This window comes from Xyrauchen texanus, chromosome 38, assembly GCF_025860055.1.
Source record: "Xyrauchen texanus isolate HMW12.3.18 chromosome 38, RBS_HiC_50CHRs, whole genome shotgun sequence".
In the NCBI taxonomy this organism is placed as follows: domain Eukaryota; kingdom Metazoa; phylum Chordata; class Actinopteri; order Cypriniformes; family Catostomidae; genus Xyrauchen; species Xyrauchen texanus.
This window is the reverse complement of record NC_068313.1, coordinates 15,047,125-15,072,619: the sequence shown is the minus strand read 5'-3', so window position 1 is coordinate 15,072,619 and position 25,495 is coordinate 15,047,125. Positions and strand designations below refer to the sequence as shown.

Genomic DNA, 25,495 nt, shown 5'->3' with positions numbered 1-25,495 from the left:
GTTTGAATATAGTATGTTGTTTCAATTTGTTTTAGTTTATTTTCCTCTGAACAAAGAATGAAGAAGAACTTCTCTGTAAGTGGTCTGGGGCCTTTAGACTACATTCCTGTAGTCTAAACTGTCTCTTGGACTGTTCCTGTGTTTATTTAATGTTGTACTTTAGACCTGTGAAACTTAAATTAAGCAGTGCAGTTACTGACTGGTTATTTATTTGACAATGTGCAGTTAAAGATACACAAGGTTTATGGTAATAAGGGGAATTTCTTAAAAAAATGGCAACAGGCTCATCCTGACGTGGAGCTGACGAAGACGGTCCCGGCTGCTCCTCCCCTGCCAGAGCATCACACACTTCACATCTTGTCACATTTGTGTAGGACCCATCTGTGCATATTCCCTTTAATACATTTCTAAATTCAGGCCAATTAGTCCCCAAAATTAGCAGATGTGTGAGGAGGGAACTAACCGTGGCTAACTGTTTTGTTCCCCGAAATTTAATCACAAGGATCACCACAGGGTAGTTGTGAATATCCCCATGTACACACTGCACCCTCAACGTTTTAGCTGTGCCAAAAGCCTCATGCTGAACCAAGCGTTGGTGAATTGTGTTTTGATTTCAACCCCTGTCCACCAATGCTTGGTGAGTACCCCCCTTGACACTTACCACTCATGCCCGATCGGGGGCAGCCTGCAGAGTGACGGGGACCTGACCACCATCCCCAGCTCCACCCCAGGGCATTGATCCTGAAGGTGTCCCGGATCCCCGCAACTCCAGCAGGCTGGCCCAGGCACCACACCCGCACCTGCATCAGCGGATACTTCCACCTGAGGGGGAGGGTGGCGGGGCACCGTAGATGCTGGGGGCAGTGCAAACCCCCACTGCCCCCCGTGGGGCAGGAACAATGGATTAGCTGCTCCAGCATAATCTGGTCAATCACTAACACGATGTCAAGAGCCCCCGCCAGCAGCCATTTCTGGCATGCGTCACTGAGCCGTTGTGTGAAGGCAAACGAAACAGCTGGCGATAATGCTCTGGACTCGCGGCCAACCCGCTGCAGGATGGACTTCTTCAGGTCCTTATAAGCCAGGAGGTTAGCCGCCGGCAGTTGTTGAGCAGCAATCTGGGCTTGCCCGGACAACATGGGAGGAACCTTTTTGCCCCCTGGTCACGCGGCCAGCCCCAGATCTCCGCAGTTCGCTCGTACACATGGGAGGTCGCCATTTTGCTACCAAATGATTCAGTACCCTGACATCGATCCCATTTTGCCCCCATGAGTTACTGGCAAGAGGCATTCAACTCAGAGGCATTAACCTTTTCCTGATCTCAGTGGCAATCTCAGTTTTTTCTTTGTTCTCGACAAAACCAGGAAGTAACTGCGTTCACAAAATTAATGACGAACGCAATTTAGAAATCACATTTTCCCTTTTTGCTTTATTATTTAGATTACAATTTAACTACACTGAAGGTTAGGGTTGGGCTTGGGGTTTGGGGGTAGAGATAATAAAATATGATTACTCTTCACTGTTGTACATCATTTACAACTAAATACAACATACTCAATGCCACTGATAAAAGCTGCAATGAACACTCATTATAACATAAAAAATAACAAATTCAAGCACTGGGACACAACATATAACACACAGAAACTAAATGGAAACTACTCCTCAAGACCTAAGCTATTTCAAAAAGTGGTGGTTAAAACTGGCAAATACAAAAAGTGGTAGGGACATGTCCCACCTGTAAATTACGGCTATATATGGACCACATACTTGAAATGGGATTTGTATACCTGCATAGAGCATGTTTCTCGCACATTTCAGAATGCTACAGAGCCACCCCACACACCCATGCGTGAACTCTTGCCCAGACCTAATGGCCAACGACTCTGATGAGTGCAAAAGTTCATGAAATGTTAAGCATGCCAATGCCTCAAAAACACCCAAATATAGGAAGAAAAGAATAATAACAATTAATGTGTTGCCATGACAACAGTATTTAAGATTTCAAATATTCCTTTACAAATTTACATCAGCAGTGTCTTGACATTATTCTAAAGAATTTTGAAGCAATTCATGTAAACATAATAGCCATATCCATGTGATCAGCCCCCATTACCAAACATACAGCTAAATTTTCATCAAAATCATACAATGCACATAGAAGATAGAAGGAACTTCCTGTTTCACATTTTTAGCCATAAATGTATTGCTTCGCCATGGCGACAACATTCAAAATATAAAAAAATCGGTTTGCAATTTAGCATTTACAATGTCTTTGCATGATATTGCACAAATTTGGTGCCAGTCACATGAATCCCCTAGGAGGAGTATTTAAAAGTTCAGAGCTTGCGATTTTCAAAAAATACAAAATGGCTAATGACTATAATTATGAAACTTGTTTGGATTTTATGAGAACTATATATGTACAAATTTTGGTGACTAGTTGAAAATGGGTATGCTTTAGAGCTTCCCTTACATGCCCATTTTCAAGGGTGTGCTATGTGTGTGCAAAATTTCAAGAGTTTACACGCATGTGAAGTACCCCAAATGTACCGAAAACCTTGAAAATGAATAATAATAATAATCCATAGAAGAACAATAAAGTGCTTAAATAAAATTACCTAAGGACAAATAACACTGCATTGGTAATGTCATCTGCTTGAAGACACTGTAAATAGGACATTTCAATATTTTAAACATTTTAATAAAGAACTACAGAATGCTCCAAGACAAGAATCAGGATTTGTTAATACCTTTATACTTTTATATGCAGCAGCAGCAGCCCTTTCTGAGTTGTGACTAAGGAATCAGTAGGCAAGCTGTGTCTCCACAAATCCTTGAGAACAAAGAGAACATTCTTAGTGACACTATACCCTTTTGGACATGTTTTACTATGAATAATCATATTACTTGAAATTCTTCCTCCAAAAGAGTTGTTGATTTGGTCTTACTGGGGCACATATGTGAGTCTTGGCCTCCTGTAAGCCCTCTTTGAGATCAGTCACAGCATACTGTATTTAATGACATTGTAGGAGTGTTGTGCATGACACTGTGTCCACACATGCTGAAACTTATTTTAAGATATTGAATACATTGGTGCCTGCAGGAATACGAATGCAGATAAAATGCCCAATAAAACATTTCTGTACTTTTTAATATCAATGAAATGGCCATCATCAACATTCTTTCATGGACAGGAAAGCCTCAAGGGTGCAAACTGACTGTCCAATTGCATTCACTTACAAAATGTTATTTTTTTGAAAATATCTTGGATTCATCTGTTATGTAAATTACCATTCCCTGTTGTTGTATTTATTGTTTCAACTGTTAATATATGCTTAAATGTTTTCCTTGTAGTATCTGTTATATGTTTCTGTGCTGTGTCTCAATGAGTTCCCTAGCTCCCTCTGTTGTGATGACTCTGTATTGCTGCGTCCAAACACTGGAAGATGCTGCTTTCGGAGTTTGTATATGGAGGCAGGATGGTGCTTTTTAAACTTTTTCTAAGACCAGCTATCTTAAGAGTCAAATTCATTCAAAAAACGCTGTCAGTTAAGCCAATAACTGATTAGGCAGCAAGTCAGCTACCTATGTTTTTTGATCCAGACTATATCGTGATCACTAAATTGGGCACTGGCAAGGGTGTTGATCCAGTGAACATTGGGACACTCATGACTCAATTACCTGAGACATGATTACAAGGTCACTTGTTTAAATACAGCTGGTATTAATCAGCAAAAAAAATTCGATGCAGATTTTAAAACATATAGTGTTATTTTGAAAGATAAATGAAATAAATTAAGAAAAATTTTAATTTTAATGTTTTACTAACAAATCTAATATTTAAAAGATGTATTTCCCTTTCAGAACATAATGGATGAAAGATACTGTAATTGTCTTTTAAAGAGAAAATAAGGCTTTATACTTGTGCTTGTCCTCATCCTCTTACAAATTGAGTGATTTCAGAAGACCTGACAACGTTTCCGGTAAGGGAACATGATAACGATGCCCCCTGGTTCTTAAAGTGCATTATGGGAACTTTTATGGAGCTGAAATGATATTGTGATTGGGGCAGCCCTAGAAATTGCAGATTTCCTGGTCAGTGCCCTGATTTCAGAACTATAGAGCTGACTGATACGCACCCTATGTTTAATTTCTTTTCCCTTTTATAAATCACCCAGTCCTAGTTCACACCAACAAAGTTCTGCAGCAACAAAGTCACAGGAGTCATACATTTTGAAATCAAGATGGCGATTTTCGGCATCAAGATGAAAGCAACCATTGGCAATACAAAGTTGAGAAAAAATTTAAATGAAATGTGCAGCTGCGCCATTGTCAATGGGAGTAAGTACAGTTGAGTTCAAGTCATTCGCAAGTCATAACGACACTGTGTTAGTAGCTGATGCTATGGGAAACTCCTGCCAGGACCATAGGTGGAAATCGCGGGGGGGTCAGGACCCCCCCATCTGAGGGTTGTCCCCCCCCTAAAATATCATTAAAATATGTGTATTGTTAATTAAGAAATAAAATAATACAAATGCAAACGGGGCAACAACAAAAAACCCTTGGTGTCCCCTTCAAAAATTGCTCTTGAAAATTGTTATGTTTATTACATTTTGATGACATTTTCACCCCTGGCCAGGACTGACAATCTCGAAGCCCTTTAGAATCATGACAATCTATTGGCAGAATGAATTTTCAGAATGAAGCTGGTCACTTCATTGCCTTTCTTGCTGTTGTCAGCGAGGTACCACAATACTGGCATGTTACAACACAACAACTTAAGACATATGCAGTGTTTTTTTCCTGACCCTCTATATCCTCAATGTAGTCCCCTCAGTCCTCTCACTCTCCTTGCCATTGCAAGATGGGAACGAATTGGCAACATGACACAGGTTACATTCAGTGCAAGTTTTACTATTGTTGGCATCGTGTCAGAATGCTGCTGTCACAACCTGGGGATTTGAGTCATATGAAGGGCTTTCTTCTGGCATCAAGTAGGTATGGTAAATGCCTAAAACTGTGATTCCATGGGAGGCCCTCTCGCTTCCCCACCATTGACAAGCCAGAAACAAGTTGTGGCAGTTGTTATTGCAGGTCACTTCAATGCCTGTTTTTTCACAACATTAACAAAATACCTTATTGAATATGCATGAGGCATGCATGCTAGTTGCTTGCCCTGCAGAGTGGGTTCTTCCATGTTTTCAGGACAGCACTTTTGCTTTCCCTGGCATTGCAGCCAAGGAATTTGAATGCAATCTTAGTCTAGCAACTGTTGAATTGCCATTGAAAGCATGCCAGAAGCCTGCCAAGCCCCAGTGCAAATGACAAAGCTCATTGTGCTTCTGTTCACAAGGCGGCCTTCTTGCTTCAACTGCTTTCTGTCCTCCTCCATACGGTGTAGGGCGCATTGGTTTTTACATCAAAGATGTCCCTCTCCAAAGATGCGATAGAGCATGTACTGCTGTGCAACACACAGAAAGGCCTCTACAGCCGATGGTTTCTGGTGCTAAAACAAACGGTGGGCAGCGGACCACACTGTACTTGAAGTGCTTGATATACTGAGTTTAGGGTCCAAATGGTATGGAGAGAGTCATTGGACTGAGCACGTAGAATGAAAAGACGTATTTTGAAATCTCAGGAACAAGGGTTGACATCTAAGACAGTGCCTGCTGAAGAGAGAGAAAGCTTGTCATGGAACTTAAAAAAGTGTTTTCACACTTAGTCTTGTAACTGTTTATATCTAAAAAAGTGTTTTTTGGGAATGTTAAATGAATAGAGTAAAAAGTGCCACCAATATACAGGTCGGAAATTGAAATATGACCACAATTCAAACAAGAAGCAAACACACCTTCCAAGATGGAGGTACAGAATAAAAGATTGGAGTATATGGGAGATGACAAGGGGACAGTCTGGAGTCCAAAGTGGTGCAAGAACTGAGCGCAATCCTGAGGTCACTAAGACATTATGTGAATATTTCTCTACAGAGAGTGTAATTGGGAGACAAAGAAGGGCAGACAAGGCAAACAAGAAGCGTTTTCGATAAGGAGCAAAGATGGGGGGTGGGGGGGATGTCAGTCATGCTCACATAGCACCAATGCAACATAGAATAAATAAAATAATACTTCATTATTACCTTCTCAACATTCAAGGACCAGCTGAAAACACATTTGTTCCACAAGCAATTAATCAACCCACACTAATTGCACGTATTACTGCACTAAACCTGCACTTAATGTACTTAATGTACAAAAATAAACAAATAACTAAATCATTGTTTGTCTCTTTCTTCTGTGCTAGAATCTTTACTACTCCAGCCACTGTGAGAAATTGGCAGTCCTATACTGCAGATGTTGTTTAACTTTGTATGACAAATTGCTTGCTATGTGTCTCATTTGTAAGTCACTTTGGATAAAAGCGTCTGCTAAGTGACTATGTAAATGTGAATGTGAATTTCAAGCTTCATCAACTTTAATATGGATAAAGATTTTCAATAGATTTCTTGCTAGTTGGTTGTATGCAGCATCATACACCAACGTTAATTTACCTTCCGTTGCAAAGCTAAACTTTTTGTCAGTTATTTGTTCAATGTTTCTGGCACAGCCAAGCACTTTCATGCCACGCTGGAAAGAGACTTTTCAATTGCAGCTTTGATTCCCACTGAAGCACCAGTGACAAGAGCAGCTCTGCCTTTCCAGTGATCCATATTGTATGTTGGACAGCTAATGATCTTGTGACCAGTGTTGCCAAACCCCTTCCTCTTAAAATCTCCAAAAACACCCTCAAAAGTCACATAATTCGGCAAATAAGAAAACACTCTATATATAGACCCGCAGAGGTGTGTGTGTGTATATATATATATATATTTAGAAACATATTAAAAGGGGCATAAAACAATTTCACAGAGGAAAAGTGTGGACCAATTTATTTGATATTTTTTTAATTAAGGCAGTGTATTTGGTCCCGTGTAATTTGATGGCAGCAGTATCAATATCTTTACATAAATCCAAGTGGTAAATTGAATGATCCATGGTCAGCAATGTTACAGGTGTAGTTACATTCAGTTTTAGCAACAGACAAATTCCTAGGTAATACAGTCCATACGCACCTGCTTATGATCATAAAACGGTTCTGCTCTCACAATGTGCTTAGCATTCAATGCATGTTTTGTTACATCTGACTTGTTATTGCATAGTATGACTTTGCATATGTGTTTAATTATTAAATGCCCAAAATCACCAGAAAACACTAAATATATTCAAATATCTTCTTGTCTCAAAACTAAGAGAAAGTAACTAAATTTGGTGACTTCCCCAAATTGCCAACACTGCTTGTGACAGTTAATATTAATTAACAAAATTAATTAAAGATAATTATTTACTGCAAGCCCTCCTCTATCAATAATGAATCTAGCCAATGAGCCTCGAACACCAATGAGAAACTAGGCAATGCACAGGTTTTTTTTTAAATCATGTTACGTTGAACTGCATAATTACCATTGAGTGATTATCCATTTAGTGTTTATTTATTTATCTATTTATTTATGTACTGTAAACTGGATTCTACAATAGACAATATATAAAAAAGAAAAGAATAACCTAAGATTACAATAATTTTCTACAGAAATTACAATCAAGAAAAACAAAAACAAGACCAATTATTCTGTATTGTCTCATATCATCTGCAGTCTATTCAACTTTGTCCATGGATGGTCATTCAAAACCTGGAAATATAACCCTTAATTTTTTTATTATCACACCTGGAAAAGTTGTGGAGATTTTATGATACCTTATAAGTATGCAAAATTATCTGGTTATGCTCTGCATTAAGACTCAAAATGACAAATCCTCCATTGAGCAACATTCTAAACTCTTTTGGGTCTTTTTGTAGACATTTAAACAAATACATTTTTTGAGCTTATTGTCAAACTTTTAAACCGAAAGAAATTAATATTTCTGGACAGAAATTTCTACACTCACATCAGATGAAGACTCTATTAATGGGAGAAAAGCGGTTTTGTTCTTCCATGGCACTAATGAATAAACTCTAGAATAGAATTAAATCTTAAGTACATCCTAATATAACTGACTTTATCTCAATAATTCCATGCAATTAGATGCTTCACTCATGGAATAAAGTAATTGTGACTGACTGCAAATGGAATTTCTGAGGGTTCACACATTTTTCACTATACCCAAATAAACGCAATGCTGCAAAAAGACTATTGTTGCCGTGCCGACTGATGGGCCGGGCAATTCACAACTAGCTTCTTTTTTTTTAGACATGCAAAATCCTAAAAATCCTAAATCTATACCAAACATTCAAAATAAACAATGTATACCTTTCTACTTTGCTACAAAATAAAATAAAATAAAATTTGATAAAAATTGAAGTATCTTAAATTAAAGGCTAAATATAAAACAACATCATTTACTTATTTATAGCACAATTATTATTCATTTAATTTTTTTCTTCTATTACAGTGACTTTTATACTGCTGCTGTGAATAACACATTTCTTCATTAGCATTTGTAATTGAGAATTTTTGCTCTTGTGTGATTTTAAATCTACACTGATTTAATTATACAAAACATTAATTAAATAATAATTAGCATCTGACATATAAGTTGAAATCCTCCCATGCATTCTCCATAAAAGGATTTAAAAATGACATGCAGTGTACAATATCATTCTTATGTTAGAATAGCAACAGGGCCTGTTGGAGGCAGAGGCGGATTTAGGCATGGGCAACATGGGCAGCCGCTCAGGGCGGCATACAAGCTAGAACCCCCAATGGTTGGAGTAATACCATTTTTTACCCATAATTGGACAGCAATAAAATTTGATTGGACTTGACTTGATTTATTATTGAATTATAAATAACACATGTTTTTAAGCAAATTCCCCAATAGATAACAGATGCACTATCTATTAATCAGACCCTAACCCTAACCCTGTGAGAACAGAGAGGGTTGTGAAAACAGAGCTGACCAATAAGGTAGTGCTAACACATACAACAATACTCATGGAGTAAGACACCTCACATCCATTCTGGGGCTGAATGGGTCGGTATGTGTCTACCATGGCAGTTTCGTTTCCAAACCACAGACTTGCAAAGAGCTGTAAGACAAAGATCAAACAACAGATTTGGCCAACGGTGTGATTTTCCTGCATGCTCAAGAAAAGTTTCAGTCCTTCATAAACTACCTGTTTCTTGCTGAGTGTTATGGGTTTTTCAAATGCAGTCCAGACAACAGCTTCAGAACAGCCTGGTGTGTGAGAGACACCTGGTAGCGAAAGTATCACCACAGGGTCTCATCAGAGGGAATCAGCATGTCTAACGAAATAGCTTCAAGCGTTGCGTTGGTGCCTAAAAATAGATGTTTCATAGGTTGTTATAAAGTTTCTGTTCTTTAACACACCTTGTCTAAATATAGCAATAGCCTATCAGAATAATAATACATTATATAATTGGTCTCTCAATATATTAGACAATGTATGACCTTCACTGCTTTGTATCATAAAAGACCTTTAATCAGAAAAAAAAAAAAAAAAAAAGATTTATTAACCTTTGAAGATTAGTAAATAAAAATATTACCTGGGAGTTTCATTTTGATCAGGGAATTTATGATGGACTCATATTTCTTATTGGCACTCTTTGATTCCTGTAAAATATGACCAAACAATGATAAGCTATTGTAGCTCTAACAAACTGAACACGCCATTCAGCAACTAAATAATATTGTGTCTGTGCACGTTTATCAGTGTTTTGTGTAATCAAATTGCAAATCAACTAGTTATTCTAATAATTATAACAGGCAAACAATATGCATCACATTTAAAATCTGTGTAGTCAGATTACAGTAACTGACTTTTAATTAAGGTAATTCATTTTACAGAGTGTCTGTTTGCACCCATGTGTAAATAGCATCTGCTACACATGGCAGCTATTTGCACACCAATAGTCTGGTGGAACCAGAGAAATATATGACAAACCAAACAATAAGTGTCACTGCAGTGGTATGGGGTGTGTAGAAGGTGTGTGAATGTGTACTGCTGTCATAGCGGCTGCAGTTCAAATCCTTGTTTTGTCCCACTCTTTTTCCCATCCGATTTCCTGTTTCCACTCTAAATGTTAAAATAATAGATAAAAATATATATAAATGTTGATTTCGTTGCAGTGATTTGCGTCGAAACGTCGAGGAGAGCAGAGAAGGGTCGTAACCGTGGCTCAGCATCGCTTGTGTGTAGATTGCATCAAGCCAAGGTTATATTTTCTAAGGTAAGGTTAAGGTAGGTTTAGGGGTAGGGTTAATGAAGTGTGTCTGTGGGACTCTAAATGAACACAATAAATGTCTTTGTTACTGTTATAACCTCCATTCCCTGATGGAGGAAACAAGATGTTGTGTCAATGTATTGACACTAGGGGTCACTATTGGGAGCCCTAAACACCTCAGATCTTTGAGAAAAGGCCCATGAGAATTGGCGAGTGGAATTTGCATGCCACTCCTCCAGACATATGGGAATAAAAGGAGCTGGCTCACAACCACTCATTCAGGTTTTGTACTGAGGAGCCGAGACAGGGTACTGGACATTTCAGTGGGTAGTACAGCATTGTGGCAAGGGGGACACAAAGTCTCATTCCCTCCAACAGGGAATGGAGGTTATGACAGTAACAGAGACGTTCTCTATCTGTCACTCACTCAATGTTGTGTCGATGTAGTGACACTAGGGGTCCCTATACAAAATGCCACAACAGCTGAACTGTTTTACATGGACTGCAGGTGCAAGCAGGCTACTGCATGCGTAATAGCAGATGCACTCGGACTGCACGTAGCCTCCCTCACCGGCCCCAAAAAAGCAACTCAGAGCGCCTACAGCTCTGCATGTGATCCAAGTAGATGCACAAAGCATGCACCGGACAGAGCAATGACAAGGCTGGGTTTGCCTCCTCCCGGGGCAGCACTTGCAGGCTCACCACCTGATCCCAGAAGGGGGTTGTGGGAACCTTGGGCACATAGCCCGGTCTGGGTCTCAGGATTATGTGAGAGTCTTCTGCAGGTCCCCGATTGCACATCTATGGGGGTCTTCGCCTCGAGAACACCAACTCGTGAACACACGCCACTTCAGGGCATAGAGCTGCCTCATGTAGTGCGCCCTAACCTGAGTGATCGTGTTAACCACCGTGGGTGACCACTTAGGTCTTCCGCATCCTGTCCAGGAACCAGACATGGAGATTCCAGAGTTCTGGGTGCAGGTGCCAAATGATGCCACATCACTGAGAGAGGAGGTCTCAGGGGAATTTGCCAGGGAGGTTCTGTCGTGAGGAGCTTGAGGTCCGAGAACCAAGTCTGGGTGGGCCAGTATGGAGCCACAATGGTGACTTGTTCCTCGTCCTCCCTGACCTTAAACGGAGTCTGTGCAAGTAGGCTTACGGGGGGGGACGTGTATTTGCGCAGCCCCAGGGGCCAGCTGTGTGCCAGCGCATCTGTCCTTAGGGGAGATCCCTTCAGGGAGTACTAGAGCAGGCAGTGGGAGGATTCCCTGGTAGCAAACAGTTCTACCTGTGCTTTGCTGAATTGACTCCAAATTAGCTGGACCACCTGGGGGTGGAGTCTCCACTCTCCCCTGAGCATCACCTGCTGTGACATCGTGTCCGCTGTGGCGTTGAGGCTGCATGGGATGTGAGTAGCTCGCAGTGACCTTAGCTGCTACTAACCCAAGAGGAGGAGATGACCCAAGAGGAGGAGGCGAGTTACGACATGCAAGGAGAATGTAAGACTCCTTGGCGATTTATATATGCTACTGTCACCATGTTGTCCATCCGGACCAACATGTGCTTGCCCTGGATCCACAGCAATAGCCTCCGCAGTGCGAGCAGTACTGCCAGCAACTCGAGGCAGTTGATGTGCCAACACAGCCGCGGTCCTGTCCAGGAGCCAGCTGCTGCGTGCCCATTGCACGCAGTGCCCCAGCCTAACTTGGAGGCGTCTGTCGTAACCACAATGCACCTGGACATTTGCTGTAGGGGGACTCCTTTCCGCAGAAAACAAGGTCTGTCCAAGAGCTGAATAAATGGCTGCAGACCGGTGTGATGGCCATGCAATTTGTGCCATGCCCACTTTGGGACTCGAGTCTGCAGTCAGTGCTGAAGCAGTCTCATATGCATCAACCCAAGTGGCATGACCACCGATGAGGATGCCCCAGGAGCCTCTGAAAGTATTTCATTGGAACCGCTGTCCTGCACCTGAATGACTTCAGGCCGCTCAGCACCAACTGTATTCACTTGTGAGGCACGTTATCATTGAGACAGAGTCTAACTCCAAGCCGAGAAAAGAGATGCTCTGAACCGGGGAGAGCTTGCTCTTTTTCCAGTTGACCTGAATTCCTAGACAGCAAAATGCACTTTTGCATCAGCATCTTGAACGGGAGTCTGTGCAAGGCCCGGTTCAGAACTCCCAGGTTGTCCGCAACCCACTGCCTTTCTTTGGCACGATGAAGTATGGGCTGTAGAACCCTTTCTTCATCTTGGTTGGAGGGACAGGCTCTATCATGCTCTTCTGCAGAAGGACCATGATTTCTGCATGCAGGACGGCGGTGTTCTTGACCTTCTCTGCTGTGAATTGGATGCCACGGAACCGAGGTGGATGGTCCTGGACAACCAACACTATAGGTTGGAAAGCACTAGCCATGCATCCAAGCTCTGGGCCCCTAGTGTCACTACATCAAAGAGTCACTAAAAAGTAATTATAAGGTTAAAATGTGTGGTGCAGAGTGTATGACTTGTGTACGACAATGAACAAGGAAAAAATATATACATTTGAATTTGTTGAGCGTAAAAACAACATAAACATACATTTATATGATCTCACAGGAAATCTGCAACAAGAGGTCAATTGTTTTGTCTACTAATGCCATACTATGCTTCTGGAATGTTCAAAGTGCCACCAGAGTCCAAAACTGAAACTACAGTCATGCACGACAGTACTGGGACCCAAAATGTGTTCTTTCCTTTACTTCTTATGTGACTTGAAAGGCACATTGCATCTGACATTTTCTCCAACATTTAGTAGTAATTACATTATATTCTGTACTCCTAACCCTAACCCTAACCCAAACCCAAACCCAACACCTAAATCTTACCCTGACTCTAACAGTCTTTTGAGACTAAAACTGCATTATTTTAGTCAAAAGGGATGTGTACGCTGGCCCAGGTGAGCACAACAGAACCAATTTAGCAAAGCAAATAAAAGCTGCAAACACAACAGAAATAAGCCACAGTACATCAAAATTAGTCTATAAAATGAATAAGATGCAACACAATGAATAGAATACTTATTTGTCCTTAAGTGCTCTGGCCAATGCCTGGTTGAGGTGCTTAGCTCCTTAATCACAACTGTATGGATATAACCTCTCAATATATTCAGTATAGTGGTCTAATACCTCCATAGGATACCACTCTCCATCTATAGTATGTTCTGATCCAGTTCCAACATTCTTTCCCCAATGCAGGTGAAATTGCTGTGCTTTATAAGCAGTTCCTAAGCTGGCCCCAGTAAAGATGGTAAATCATGCTTAAACTTGATCAGTTAAAAGTGTTCTAAAAAGAGCTTAACAAATATTGTCAATTCTATCAAATTTAATGAATATCCAGCTGATTATGTACCAGGCATAGTTTAAGAACAAAACAGTATAAAAATATATGCTTGTGTAAATATGTCCATTGTTCAGATTACTAATTGGAAACTCCAATTTATATTCATAATGTTTTGTTAATAAAGGTCTATGACCAAATGTGAATAGCATACATTATACACAAAAAGCACATTTGTAGATTTAAAAGAGCATGGTCTGAGATTTTTTTATCTTTTTGACTTGATTTGAAAGGTATACCTGAATGTTATAATTGTTGCTTGGAAAGATTTGAACTTGATCAAAGGTATAGTACTCCAACATTTTTGTTTAATCTTCCTGAAAATGAATTTAAGGGTCCTCTGCAATGGTTTTGAGTTCTATTCAGCTTTATGTGCCTCAAAAACATTTGGATTGGTGAATAATTCACATGTTCAATAAGGAAGAGACCTCAAACTTATGCTTGAAAAAAATTATTAATTAAAGTATTCATTAAAACAAATAAACAGCTGTTTATCTCTTAAATTGACATTATCCATTTTTATCTTTTGAATTGTTACTTTTTTGTTGTTTTGTTAGCTGGGCTTTTTTAAACTTATGATATAGATACATACAGATATAGATCGTATTTTTAATGAAGCACAAATAATTTGTAAGACTAATAGCTAAAACTGCTAAAACAATACTGATGGACTTTGTCATCAAGATTTGAGGATGGAGGGATTTGACATTCATCAACAATAACAGGCTTAATAACAGTAAATATTGTTTTTTCTCAAATTGAAATAATGCATAATTTTATGCAAAACATTTTGTCCACCTACCTGCGCTTGTTGCAGTATGTCTAGATATAACACATTCATTCTTAATGGTTTATTTTAAGTGAAAATTCCACTTGAATGATCACTACTTCAGCTGAAGGACAGGGGAATGTATTTTACGTTTGTATAATTTGGTTGCACGTTTTATAACAGTGCTTTCCCAATGACCCCTCCTTTCACGTTTTATAGACGAATACAATGGTGCCCAAAAACTGGTGATCATTAAACTTGTGATTGCATACAGATATTGGTTAATTAAGAGTATTTCAAAATATTCTTTGAAATACATAGTATAAGTCAGGTTACAAATCACAAAACAGGATATGTAGAACCTACACATTGAATACAGGTGTGCATGTCCTGAACATTTCTCATTGGCATTATTTTACAATATGATGCCAAATGGCTTAACCCCTCACACAATATATATATATATATTTTATCCACTGTTCAGAGGATGCTATTAAAAAAAAAATGAAATACAAAAAATTACCAGTTGTCTTACTTCCGTTGTACTTCTCCTAGCCTGAGCTTTACACAAGCCATTTAAGGCCATACTTGTTTCAGGGTGTAGGAATGATTCAAGAATTAGTGGAGGTACATTAAGGCATAAGTACTGATTATATATTCATTAAATATACAAAAAAAAAAGGTAGATATGCCTCTACTTATGTTATGATATCTGGGATCAAACCTGTAACCTTTTATGAGCACCATAAATCTACTGGTCATGGTAACCATATCACTGAGCTGGTATTATTCAAATGCAAAGCTCAAAATACCATGTTCAAATGCCATGTGAGGAGTGTGAATATGTTTATTTTGCCAATTGAATCTGTATTTTCTTATCTATGTTATAAAAGTTAGAATAATCTTGTATCGATATTTGAAAATATCTTAACCCACAGCAAACTTTAGCTACCATCAGCTACAATCTTCCAAATAACTATTAGTCTTACATTAATGTTTAATACTATAGCCAACATTGTAGAAATAAACATTAAAAACAGTACATTTGGGGAAAAATAAGGTTGCTGCTGGAAGAGGTATTAGGTAGGCTAGCAGGGTTGTACGGTTCCCAATGCCCCAATATAGTGATTGGAACACTATTCTGTAAAAAGGCACCGTCTTTTGGATGAAATGTTAAATTAATTTCCCGAATCTCTTTCCCTGGGTACTTCTTGTAAAGAATAGGGGTGTAACCCCTGGTGTCCTGGCTAAATTCTCCCCATTGGCCCTTTTCAATCATGGCCTCCTAAAAATCCCCATCCATTAATTGGCTCTATAACGCTGTCCTCTTCTCTCCACCAATAGGTGGTGAGTGTACTGGTACCCTATGGCTGCTGTTGCAACATTCAAGTGGATGCTACACACTGCTGGTGCTTGAAGAGAGTTCCCTGTTCACTGTGTAAAGTGCTTTGAGTGTAGTGTCAGAAAAACACTATATAAAAAATCTGAATAGGAATGACAAGGCTGTGAGGGATAGTCTCACAGTCTCACAATGGGCTGTACTGCAGCTTAAAGTTTTTTTTGGATCGTTCTGTGGACAAAACATTGATACAATATCTAACCAAGAACATTCAGTTCACAAAGAACTCCAGACAACATGAGTTGTGTAAAATCAGATGTGAGCTAGGAGCTTTATGCAGATTTATACCGCCATTGAAGAGTGTACGTCTATCCCTCACAACCTTGTTTTCATTCCCATTAAAAAATCAAAGATGGCGCTAGCGTGAATAAGGTCTATTGTCTTCAGTGTTTTGATACATTATGCAGCATAATGTTGCAGACATACACTTGTAGGTTATCTTTCCATATGTGGACACAGATGGGACGTAAAGGCCCAGGAATACTTTGTTTTTTGTGTCCTGGATCGCCTCACGCCTGGTCAACCACGTTGTCTTTGTGAGTATACTTTTCTGACCGCGAACGAATAGGAACGCATTCAATGTATGTGCACTACAACTGCTTGTGACACTTTTGAAATACAGTCAATGGCCAGCGCATACACAGATGACACCCACAGCAGAGGACCGCATGTGCGAGTCAAGATGCATCACACATACAGTGCCCGGAGCATTCTGCACCACGCACACCCGAAGTATACTTTGGCCTTTACAGTCTCTGATCTGTCCAATTTACAGTTAGTAACAGTAAGTACCATAGTTGTTAGTTACAATAGTTCTAACCTCAATTCTTGGTTAAAAATCTGGGTTCATGAAACTTCAAATTTTTTTATCAACATGCTGCTACTGAAAAAAATATAATAAAATGCAAAGAAAAATAATATAGATTTAAAGTATTTTGTTCAAATATACTTATGTCATTAAGGGTAGGCTATTTCTTAAGATTGGTATGTTTGTCTTTGAAATGTCTTGACTATTATTGAAAACAAGAAAGGTTATAAAATGTGTTCTTTGTAACAGGCACAATAAGTTTTGCTTTTAGTAGGTTATTTAGGAACAATAAGTATTTAATCAGTTTCTCTTGCATCTTAAGGAAAAGAAGATAATGAAATTAACCCTAATCCAAACTTGTCTGGATAATACCCATGTTTTCACGCAGTTAGTTGCTGAAGACTCTATGTATACTGTGGTGTTTATTTCAGGAGTTAATCCAATGTTGTGCAAAAATATGTGAAGGCCTATATTTCAGGCCCAGACTCAACCCCTCCCTCGTGCTTCATTGTTCAACTGTGAGAAAATGTTGTACAGGACAGGCATTGTGAAGGACAATAAAGTTCATGGCAGACTTGATAACAAATCCATTCATACCAGTGGATTACTTAATGAGAGTTTTGTGTCTCTGATTAAAAGGAAGCAAACTATGTCCTTTAGATTTGACGTTTCATAAGCTCTGATGCCAGTGCATCAGATTCATTTGCTGGATATGCAAACCTTTGCATTTCAATACATTGCTGACATTTTGAAACAAAGTTATGCATTTAACCGTTTGCATTTTTCTGCATGGGATGTCTCTCGATAGGATATCTGTATATCATGTTGCACTAGTAGTTTTTATATATTTTTGTGCAAATTATCTTTTGCACATCACAGAGAAGTCTCTGCACAGCCCTCACTTCCTTCTCTGTTTGTCAAACAAGAGTTTGAGGTTTGGGTTGTCTTGACAACCAAGTCCGTCTTGTGTACATCGTGTTCTGGGAAATTCTGCAGAGATGAGAGAGTTGCCTCCTGTTTATCAAAGTCCCGTAAACTAAGGGGTGTCTGACAAGTATCTTGTAAAAAAAAGTGGGAGCAAAGAAGAGAGGCTTCTCTAAGCTTGTCTTCAATTGCATTTTGATTTACAATTGATTTCAGAGTCTCACAGTTGATAGATTCAGGGATATATTAATGCTTTAAAAGGTCTGTAATTTAAATAGTATGTCATTTTATACTGTTTACAATAAAGCGGTAACACTTTCCAATAACAGTAAAGCAATATTCCGGGTTCAGTACAAGCTATGCTCAATCGACAGCATTTGTGGCATAATGTTGATTACCACAAAATGTATTTTGTCTTGCCCCTCCTTTACTTTAAAAAAGGAAAAATCGAGGTTACAGTGAGACACTTACAATGGAAGTGAATGGGGGTCAATTTTTGTTACGTTAAAATACTCACTTTTTTAGAAGTATAGTTACAAGACATAAACAATATATGTGTTAACATGATTTTACTGTAATAAAATCACTTACTAACCTTTTCTGTGCAAAGTTATAGCCAATTTTTCAACTTCAATGCCATGACGATGTACAGTAATGTCAACAAACCCTAAAATGATTGTAAAAATGACCAATTAATCAACTTTACTGCTCAAATAACACATGAGTTTTAACAGAAGAATTAATACAAGTGCTTTTATAAAATTATAAACTTCACATTTCTGCTTTTAAACCTTCCTAAAATTGGCCACCATTCACTTCCATTGTAAGTGCCTCACTGTAAACTCGGTTTTTGCTTCTTCTTTTTTTTAGAAAAAGGAGGAACGAGTGAAATTTCTTTTTTCAACAAGTGCTGTTGATTGATCTTAATTTATATTGAACCCGGAATATTCCTTTAACATTAATATTTCTTAGTGCATTATGTATTAAGAATTGACAATGAACAATGCATTTTTACAGCAATTCTTTAAGGATTGTTCCGGGTTCAATACAAGTAAAACTCAAACAGCATTTGTGGAATAATCTGTATCTTGAAAAATAAAGTCCATAAACGCTAAAATACACAGTTTCAAAAGTATAGTCACAAGATGCAACATTATAAATGTTAACATGATTTAACATCAATACAATCACTTACTAACATTATTTGTGTAAAGTTATATGGGATTACAAACTTTTTGTTGTCAAGATAATGAAGTTTTATTGGATATAACTTTACAAACATAAAGATAGTAAGTGATTGTATTGCAATAAAATCATGTCAACATGTATAATATTTACATCTTGTGCCCATACTTTTAAAATAATGTGTATTTTAAAGTTCATGCACTGGCTCCATTCACTTCCATTGTAAGTGCCACACTGTAACTGCACATTTTTTTTTTTTTTTTTTTAGTAAAAGAGGTACGAGTCAAATTTTTAAATTTTTTTGGGAAATCAACATTATGCCTCAAATACTGTTAACTGAACTAAATTTGTATTGAACCTGGAATATTCCTTTAACCGAAGCAATGAGAAATTAGCAAGGCACTTATTTAAATGGCACAGCATTAACATAAAGCTATATAACAATCATATGCACATATTAGTAACACTGCATGCTCATATTTGCCACAAAGTACATCTAATGCTCTGATGAAACTGTGGTTTTGCACAACAAGCTTCCCTCCCCCCAGGAACTAAAGAGCTCGACAAGTGGCGCCAACACGAATGCGTTACATAGATTGAAGCCATTGTGATGCTAATAATGCATAAATATGTTTATTTTAACATCTATAATTGAGCACTGTTTAGCTCTTATTTAAGCAAATGAAATGTTAACTTGACTCAGACTCAATTTTAGCCTGCTGTATGTGGACGCCTGATGCAACCTGATCACATGTTTACTAGACTTCCTCTTTATGTCTGACTGATTTTTATGAATACTAAAGACCAAGGGGTTATTTTGCCATTTCTGATGTACCTTTTATCAGTTAGAATGCCCTTAAAAGGAATTGCTTTCTGTCTATCTTAGAACGAAACTTGCTGCAGTCCAATAGGCGTGCATTTTTGCTGCTTTAAGACAGACTGCAGGGCCTCTTCCTGTGGTTTACACCATGTGGCTTAAAAAGTGTTAAAAGGCAACAACTTCTTTGTCATTTCTCTGTTGTTTCCGGGATCAAGTAAGCAGAGAACCGGTAAGTCCCTGCTCTTCATTTTAATCAAACATTTTGCACATATGACTATATACTTGTTTTTATATGAGATAACCTCCTGAAAAATATTTAAATACAAGAATGCCTTGGTTGAATTGGCTAAAACATTATAAAAAGCAATTATATATTTTTTTAATCAAACCTTTTACCATCTTGTAGTTGTAAATATCCAAAATCATACAAATATGGCATAATCGAATGCCAAGTTTACCATACATCTTATCTTGTCTTCATCTTTTCCATTTTAAATGCATAATGTTTTAGAGGAAACAGCAAATTGGAGGTAAATTACATCAGAATAGGACATTACAGATGTAATGTATAACTTTTATCTAAAACATAGACAATAAAAATGGGAGATTCTAAACTCTCTCGAGGTTAACTGTGACACTTTGAGCAAGTGCAAAACTTTTTTTTTTTTTAAAGTTCAAGCAGTTGAAATTCTAGTCATCTGATATTTAAACATGACTTGACCATTAAATTAACTGTTTAATTGTTTTTCTTTAATAATAATAATAAAAAGAAATTAAAAAAAAAACTGGTTGAACAAATTGCTGTATAATGAACATTTAGACCACATGGAGAGAGAGAGGAAGTACGACTGGAGCACAAAGAGAAGAGGCGGGAACTTCAGAGGTACAGTGCAGTCACTCATAAAGTAGACAGCACTACTAAAGGTTTTTACACAGTGTAGTGTTTCCTACTTTATGGATGAGTGTACTGTTGGCTGCGATGGACAATCATAATCTTGTGGACCTCGACTGATGCTGAATATTCTTGAAATGTACTGAAATGAAATCCATTTACTGTATGAAAATGTAATAAAGATTGTGATTATGCTGTTGTGACTGTGCTCTGCTGAATGACTGATTGTAATAAAACTAATGATTGTAATGTATTTTATTTTACAATCAATCAGTACATTATCTACATGGAAACTTTAATGTACATTGAACAACTTTTAAATCATATGTGTAATATATTGATGTTTAAATGAAAGGAAATAAGACTAAGGTGAAAAGTTCACAGAGTGGAATGCTTGTATACTTGTAAAAGTTACATCAACACAAGTGACACATAAATTATGCAAATGCAGAAGACGCTACAAAAATAGCTTGAAATCATTAAAAGCCATACAGTCTGTAGTAAAAAGACATGTACAATTAAAAACTGATCATAATTAAAATATCATTTACAATCATTCAAGGCAATAAAATACTAGCTGCTTCCAAAAGCTCCCGTGTTAATCAAAATGTAATTCCCTTGTTATTAATGTAATTAAATGAAGCTAAACGTAGAGCATTAAGGGAGGGCCACACAGCTGTCATGCCATATTACAGGCAACAAGACACTTCACTTGATAAAAAAAGAAAAGGACAAGCGAGAACTGGATTCAGTGAGATCCCAGGACCTGATCACTCATTTCCCATAATTCCAAGGCAGTGGTTGCAAAAAATTTGATGGCACAAGTCCTCGATAACCATGTAGATCTCCCTGGGATCAATACAAGAGATACATTCTTTCATTCATGGGCTTAAAGGATTAGTTCACCCAAAACTAAAAATTCTCTCATCATTTACTCACAGAGCATGTATTCTTTAGAAGAATACATCAGCTCTGTATATCCATACAATTCAAGTGAATGGTGACCAGAACTTTAAAGCTCCAAAAAGCACAGAAATTCATTGTAAAATAATCCATATGACACTAGTTGTTAAATTAATGTCTTCTAAAGTGATATGATCAATTTGGGTGAGAAACAGAGTAGTATTTAAGTCATTTTCACTATATTTTGTTTGTGTTCAGCAGAAGAAAGAAAGTCATACGCATCTGGGATGGCATGAGGGTGAATAAATGAAGAGAGAATTTAAATTTTTGGGTGAAACCCAAAAAAGTTATTCCTTTAACACACAATTCACAATATACAGTTCATGCATGGAAGTATTTGGCATAATCCTTACATAATAAAATCCGTCACTGTCCATATCCCCAAAAACATATATAATGTCTTCTGCATGGAAGGAAAGCTCATTCTGCAGGAGATAACAGCAGAAATTCAATGAAAACAATTCACAGTTTGATATTTTAAGATATGTATATATAGTGCAAATGGTTATGTATGTAATACAGGTTTTGAAATTTACCAGTTATTAATTTTATAAAGTAATCAGGACAATATAATCAAGATTTATTTTATTTTATTTTAATTTTTTTTAAGAAAGTGGAATGTGTTTGCTAGGGTGATTTGGGTTGCCAGAATATGTTTAGCTAAGACAGACCACTTATATAAAATGAATGGGAGAAACTGGAACGCCCAATATGGCGAGTATAGAAAAGGAAGTCCTGCCTTACAGGTAAAATAGCCAATCAACTTTTTAATAGAGACATCAGCTGTCAGTTAACTCAACAATGTTAACTGACAACTGATGTCTAATGTGCATTAGCTGGACCAGCCTTTTTTTCTTTTTCTTTTTTTTAGTGACATGAGCTAAAGAAGAACAAGTTGCTTTACCATTTATCATGGATTTTACTGCTCAGTTGAAATATGTTATTTGATCTTAATTTTGGACAACCATTTAGAGATTTCAGTTTCCCCCATCAAGTAGATAGGAGCTGTACTTCTATGCCCCTTGTATACATAGAAAATAGCTGCCAGGGAGCATTCTCAAGATGGCTGCAGAGTGGAATGACTTGCCATAGTATTAGTATATGGATGCTAGTGTGTTGCTAGATTGGGAGTTTGGGATTTTTAAGTTCCATTGCTTAGAAAAGTAACAATCTGCATGATTTGAGATATCATTAATGCCCGTAGCACAAACTATAAGAATTAGCAAAAGTAATACTGATGCTTGACATAGCAAACAACATTCTAGTTGTTCTGCAATCTATATAATCTATATCTTACATATCATCATCTACAGTGTGTATTATATCTTCTAAAGGTAATCACCTCAATATCCATGTTTGGAGAACTGTCCCAAGGGTCATAATCAAAGATGGCCACCATCCTGTGGACCTTCGCACTATCTGGCACACTAGAAGACTCGCTAGGTTCTACAAATCAATAGTGGCGTGCATCAGGAAAACAAATCCATACATGTGACTTTTACATATTAATTTATGTATTTATTCATTTTTAAAGGCACACTTTTACTTTTCACTTGAATCATCAAGAGAGAAAAAAAGTAAATACTTGCCAATAGAGGGCGTCTCCTCTGGCAAAAACCCCTGCTGCAACAAATAAAGTTTAAGCTCTCCATCTTCAACAGGTATCTCAGATACCATGTTACTTGGCACGAAACCAAAGTGACCACCCAACTCTCCACTATAGAAGCCATCAGCATCTTTATCTCCATACACCTATAAGACAACATATCTCACAGTCTTCACGGATTCCTATCACAGTAAGCATAGGGCAACAATGATCAGAAGCTGAAGTTTTAACGATTTATGAATACAATCTAAAAGTTCCATTTCCTACATTCACTTATGGTACATTTCAAAATAACTTAGAATGAAGTGAAAATGAGGAAAACAAATCTTCTCAAAATCTTCTTTACTTTAATGATCTGTCCTTGTTCAAAAGACAGTTCCTCCTCCATTGTTTCAGTGTTTGGTGACATCACAGCTGGATTGTAGGAGAAAAGAGCCACAAAGAGGTGCACATTTGGGTCATACATTTCCCTCTCGGATTTCCATCTCTCTATATCTTCCGGTGTAGCAAGCCTAAGACCATCAGGATATAGATACACATCGAGCCCAATCATTCCAGTCCTCTTCTTTTATGTCCAAAACTGTCAGAGTTCCAACTGATATCTCTTCAAGCAGACAGATGGTTATCAAACACTGTATGCACCTTGAAAAGCTTTTGCATAAAGAGAGGTAACCAGGCTAATCTGTCTTGGACTAATCCTCTTAAAGAAATGAATAACAAGAGACGTGTCCCCATCTAGAAACTTGACATGTCAAACAGTCACTTTTTTAAGGAAAGGTCCACAAACAACTTTAATGATTGGACATAATCCACATTATGAACAAGATGTGGTGGTGATACAGGAGGGGCTTAAAATAAACATGTGGAGCAGATATAATACTATGATGTTGGATTTGGCCCAGTCCTGCCGATTAGCTCAGCTATCCGTTCTGAACTGTGCCAAGTAGAGGTAGCTGTTAACCGCATTACCATCAACGAAGTAACCTTGTATGTCCTTTTCGGGACAGTAAATAGTGGACAGCAACATTTTTCAGTGCAACTAAGAGCCTAGTTTGTGGATGTAATGTATAACCAAGATGTCATGGGAGAGAACATAACTGACTGCTCTGCTATTGACTGGTAAGGAAAGAACAGCAACTATGTGCACATTAATTCTGTAATCTAATGTTTTACAATAAAGTCAGATCAGTTTTCCGGCCATACCTGTTGCTTTTGGTACTTTATTACATAAACCTTTGACAACCAGAAAGAGTCAAAAATACTTTGTCTCAATTTTGAACAATAAATTGTTTTATGATTTAAATTAAACTCTCTTTTGATAATTGTACACATACAGAACAAACACTAGCATTGTAGCATTATTTATCAATTTGGTTGCTATGGGACATCTCTTTTGGCAATCTAATACCTGCTAAGGTAACGGGAGTGTTGCAGTTTTGTTTCCTTACACGTCATCCTCCGAGCATCAGGAAATGGAATGCATTCATGGTCGAGATTGGAAATATCAAGTAGGAATATTCCACATTTTACTTTAAATGGAACGCAACATTAATCTTAGTATCCACCCCTTTCACTCATGAATCAAACTAATCATGGCTGACTGTGAATAGTGAATTTCTTCAGTGGCATCAGTAACTGAAACCCATTGTGTTTGAATGATGCTGCGTACAATCCACTAAGTCGCAGTGTGTTCAATCATGTTGGAATAATCGTTTTTGCAAGGTGAACGCACTTGAATGCCACCACAATGTCGTAATTATGAGTGGGAAACTGGATTTTCTTTTAGACCTGACTTACCGAGTTGGGGGCGTGTTGATTTAAGATCCATGGCAGAAGCAAATTGTTATTGGTAATAATTCCATTTTGCTTGGGGAGTTTGACTATGCTGTTTAGATTGTTTGCATTTTTGTACCGTTAATGAAGAATAACAGTAAAACTTAAAATAAGACTCATTTTAGCTGGTTTATCAAGCAACAGGCATGTACAATAAAAACGACATTTCCCATCATTATGTAGCCATACGATAATGATAAATGAGATAGATAAAGCATTAATTACTGTAACAGTATAAGGATGGGCCTAGAGGTGGTGGAACCGGCTGAACAGTCGGCATAAAGTTTTAATTCAAAACTGAACCATAACACAAACAGACACACACGACGTGGCCACATTCGTCTCTCTCTCCCCAACCGGCGTCTCCGGCCGCCCCTAATCTCGCTCTCCTGCTGATCAGCTGATTCAGCACCAGCCGTGCTCCATCACAGGCTGTGCCCTCCTCCTCATCATACTCCTCCCCCACCCATCCCATCTCTGGGGACGCTGCCCTTATGGCCAATTTGTCAGCCGATGGTCAACCCTGCCTTCTGTGAACCTGGAGGGAGAGACAAGGGGAGGTGTAGGGTGAGGGAACAGGTGAGCAGAGACACACAGAGAGAGAGAGAGAGAGAGAGAGAGAGAGAGAGAGAGAGAGAGGAA

At 38.1% G+C, this 25,495-nt stretch overlaps 1 protein-coding gene across 1 annotated transcript; it reads right to left on the bottom strand.

The window, feature by feature from the left end:
* Nucleotides 1-20,299: 20,299 nt before the first annotated feature.
* si:ch211-105f12.2 (RIMS-binding protein 2-like) lies at nt 20,300-23,665 on the bottom strand. The gene is made up of 5 exons (XM_052110554.1): nt 23,367-23,665; nt 23,004-23,166; nt 22,757-22,860; nt 21,768-21,839; nt 20,300-21,300 (listed from the first exon to the last, which is right to left on the bottom strand). Exons 1-5 carry the CDS (start codon nt 23,571-23,573, stop codon nt 21,226-21,228), a joined length of 621 nt encoding a protein of 206 aa, XP_051966514.1. The 5' UTR covers nt 23,574-23,665; the 3' UTR covers nt 20,300-21,225.
* Between the last annotated feature and the right edge of the window lie 1,830 nt (nt 23,666-25,495).

Excerpts from the sequence above, each read along its gene's own strand:
- si:ch211-105f12.2 (XM_052110554.1), bottom strand. The coding sequence starts at position 23,573 with ATGATTGGGCTCGATGTGTATCTATATCCTGATGGTCTTAGGCTTGCT. Across the intron at positions 23,167-23,366 it reads AACAAGGACAGATCATTAAA|GTGTATGGAGATAAAGATGC; the intron begins GTAAAGAAGATT and ends GTTGTCTTATAG. Across the intron at positions 21,301-21,767 it reads ACAGTGACGGATTTTATTAT|GGAGATCTACATGGTTATCG; the intron begins GTAAGGATTATG and ends TATTGATCCCAG.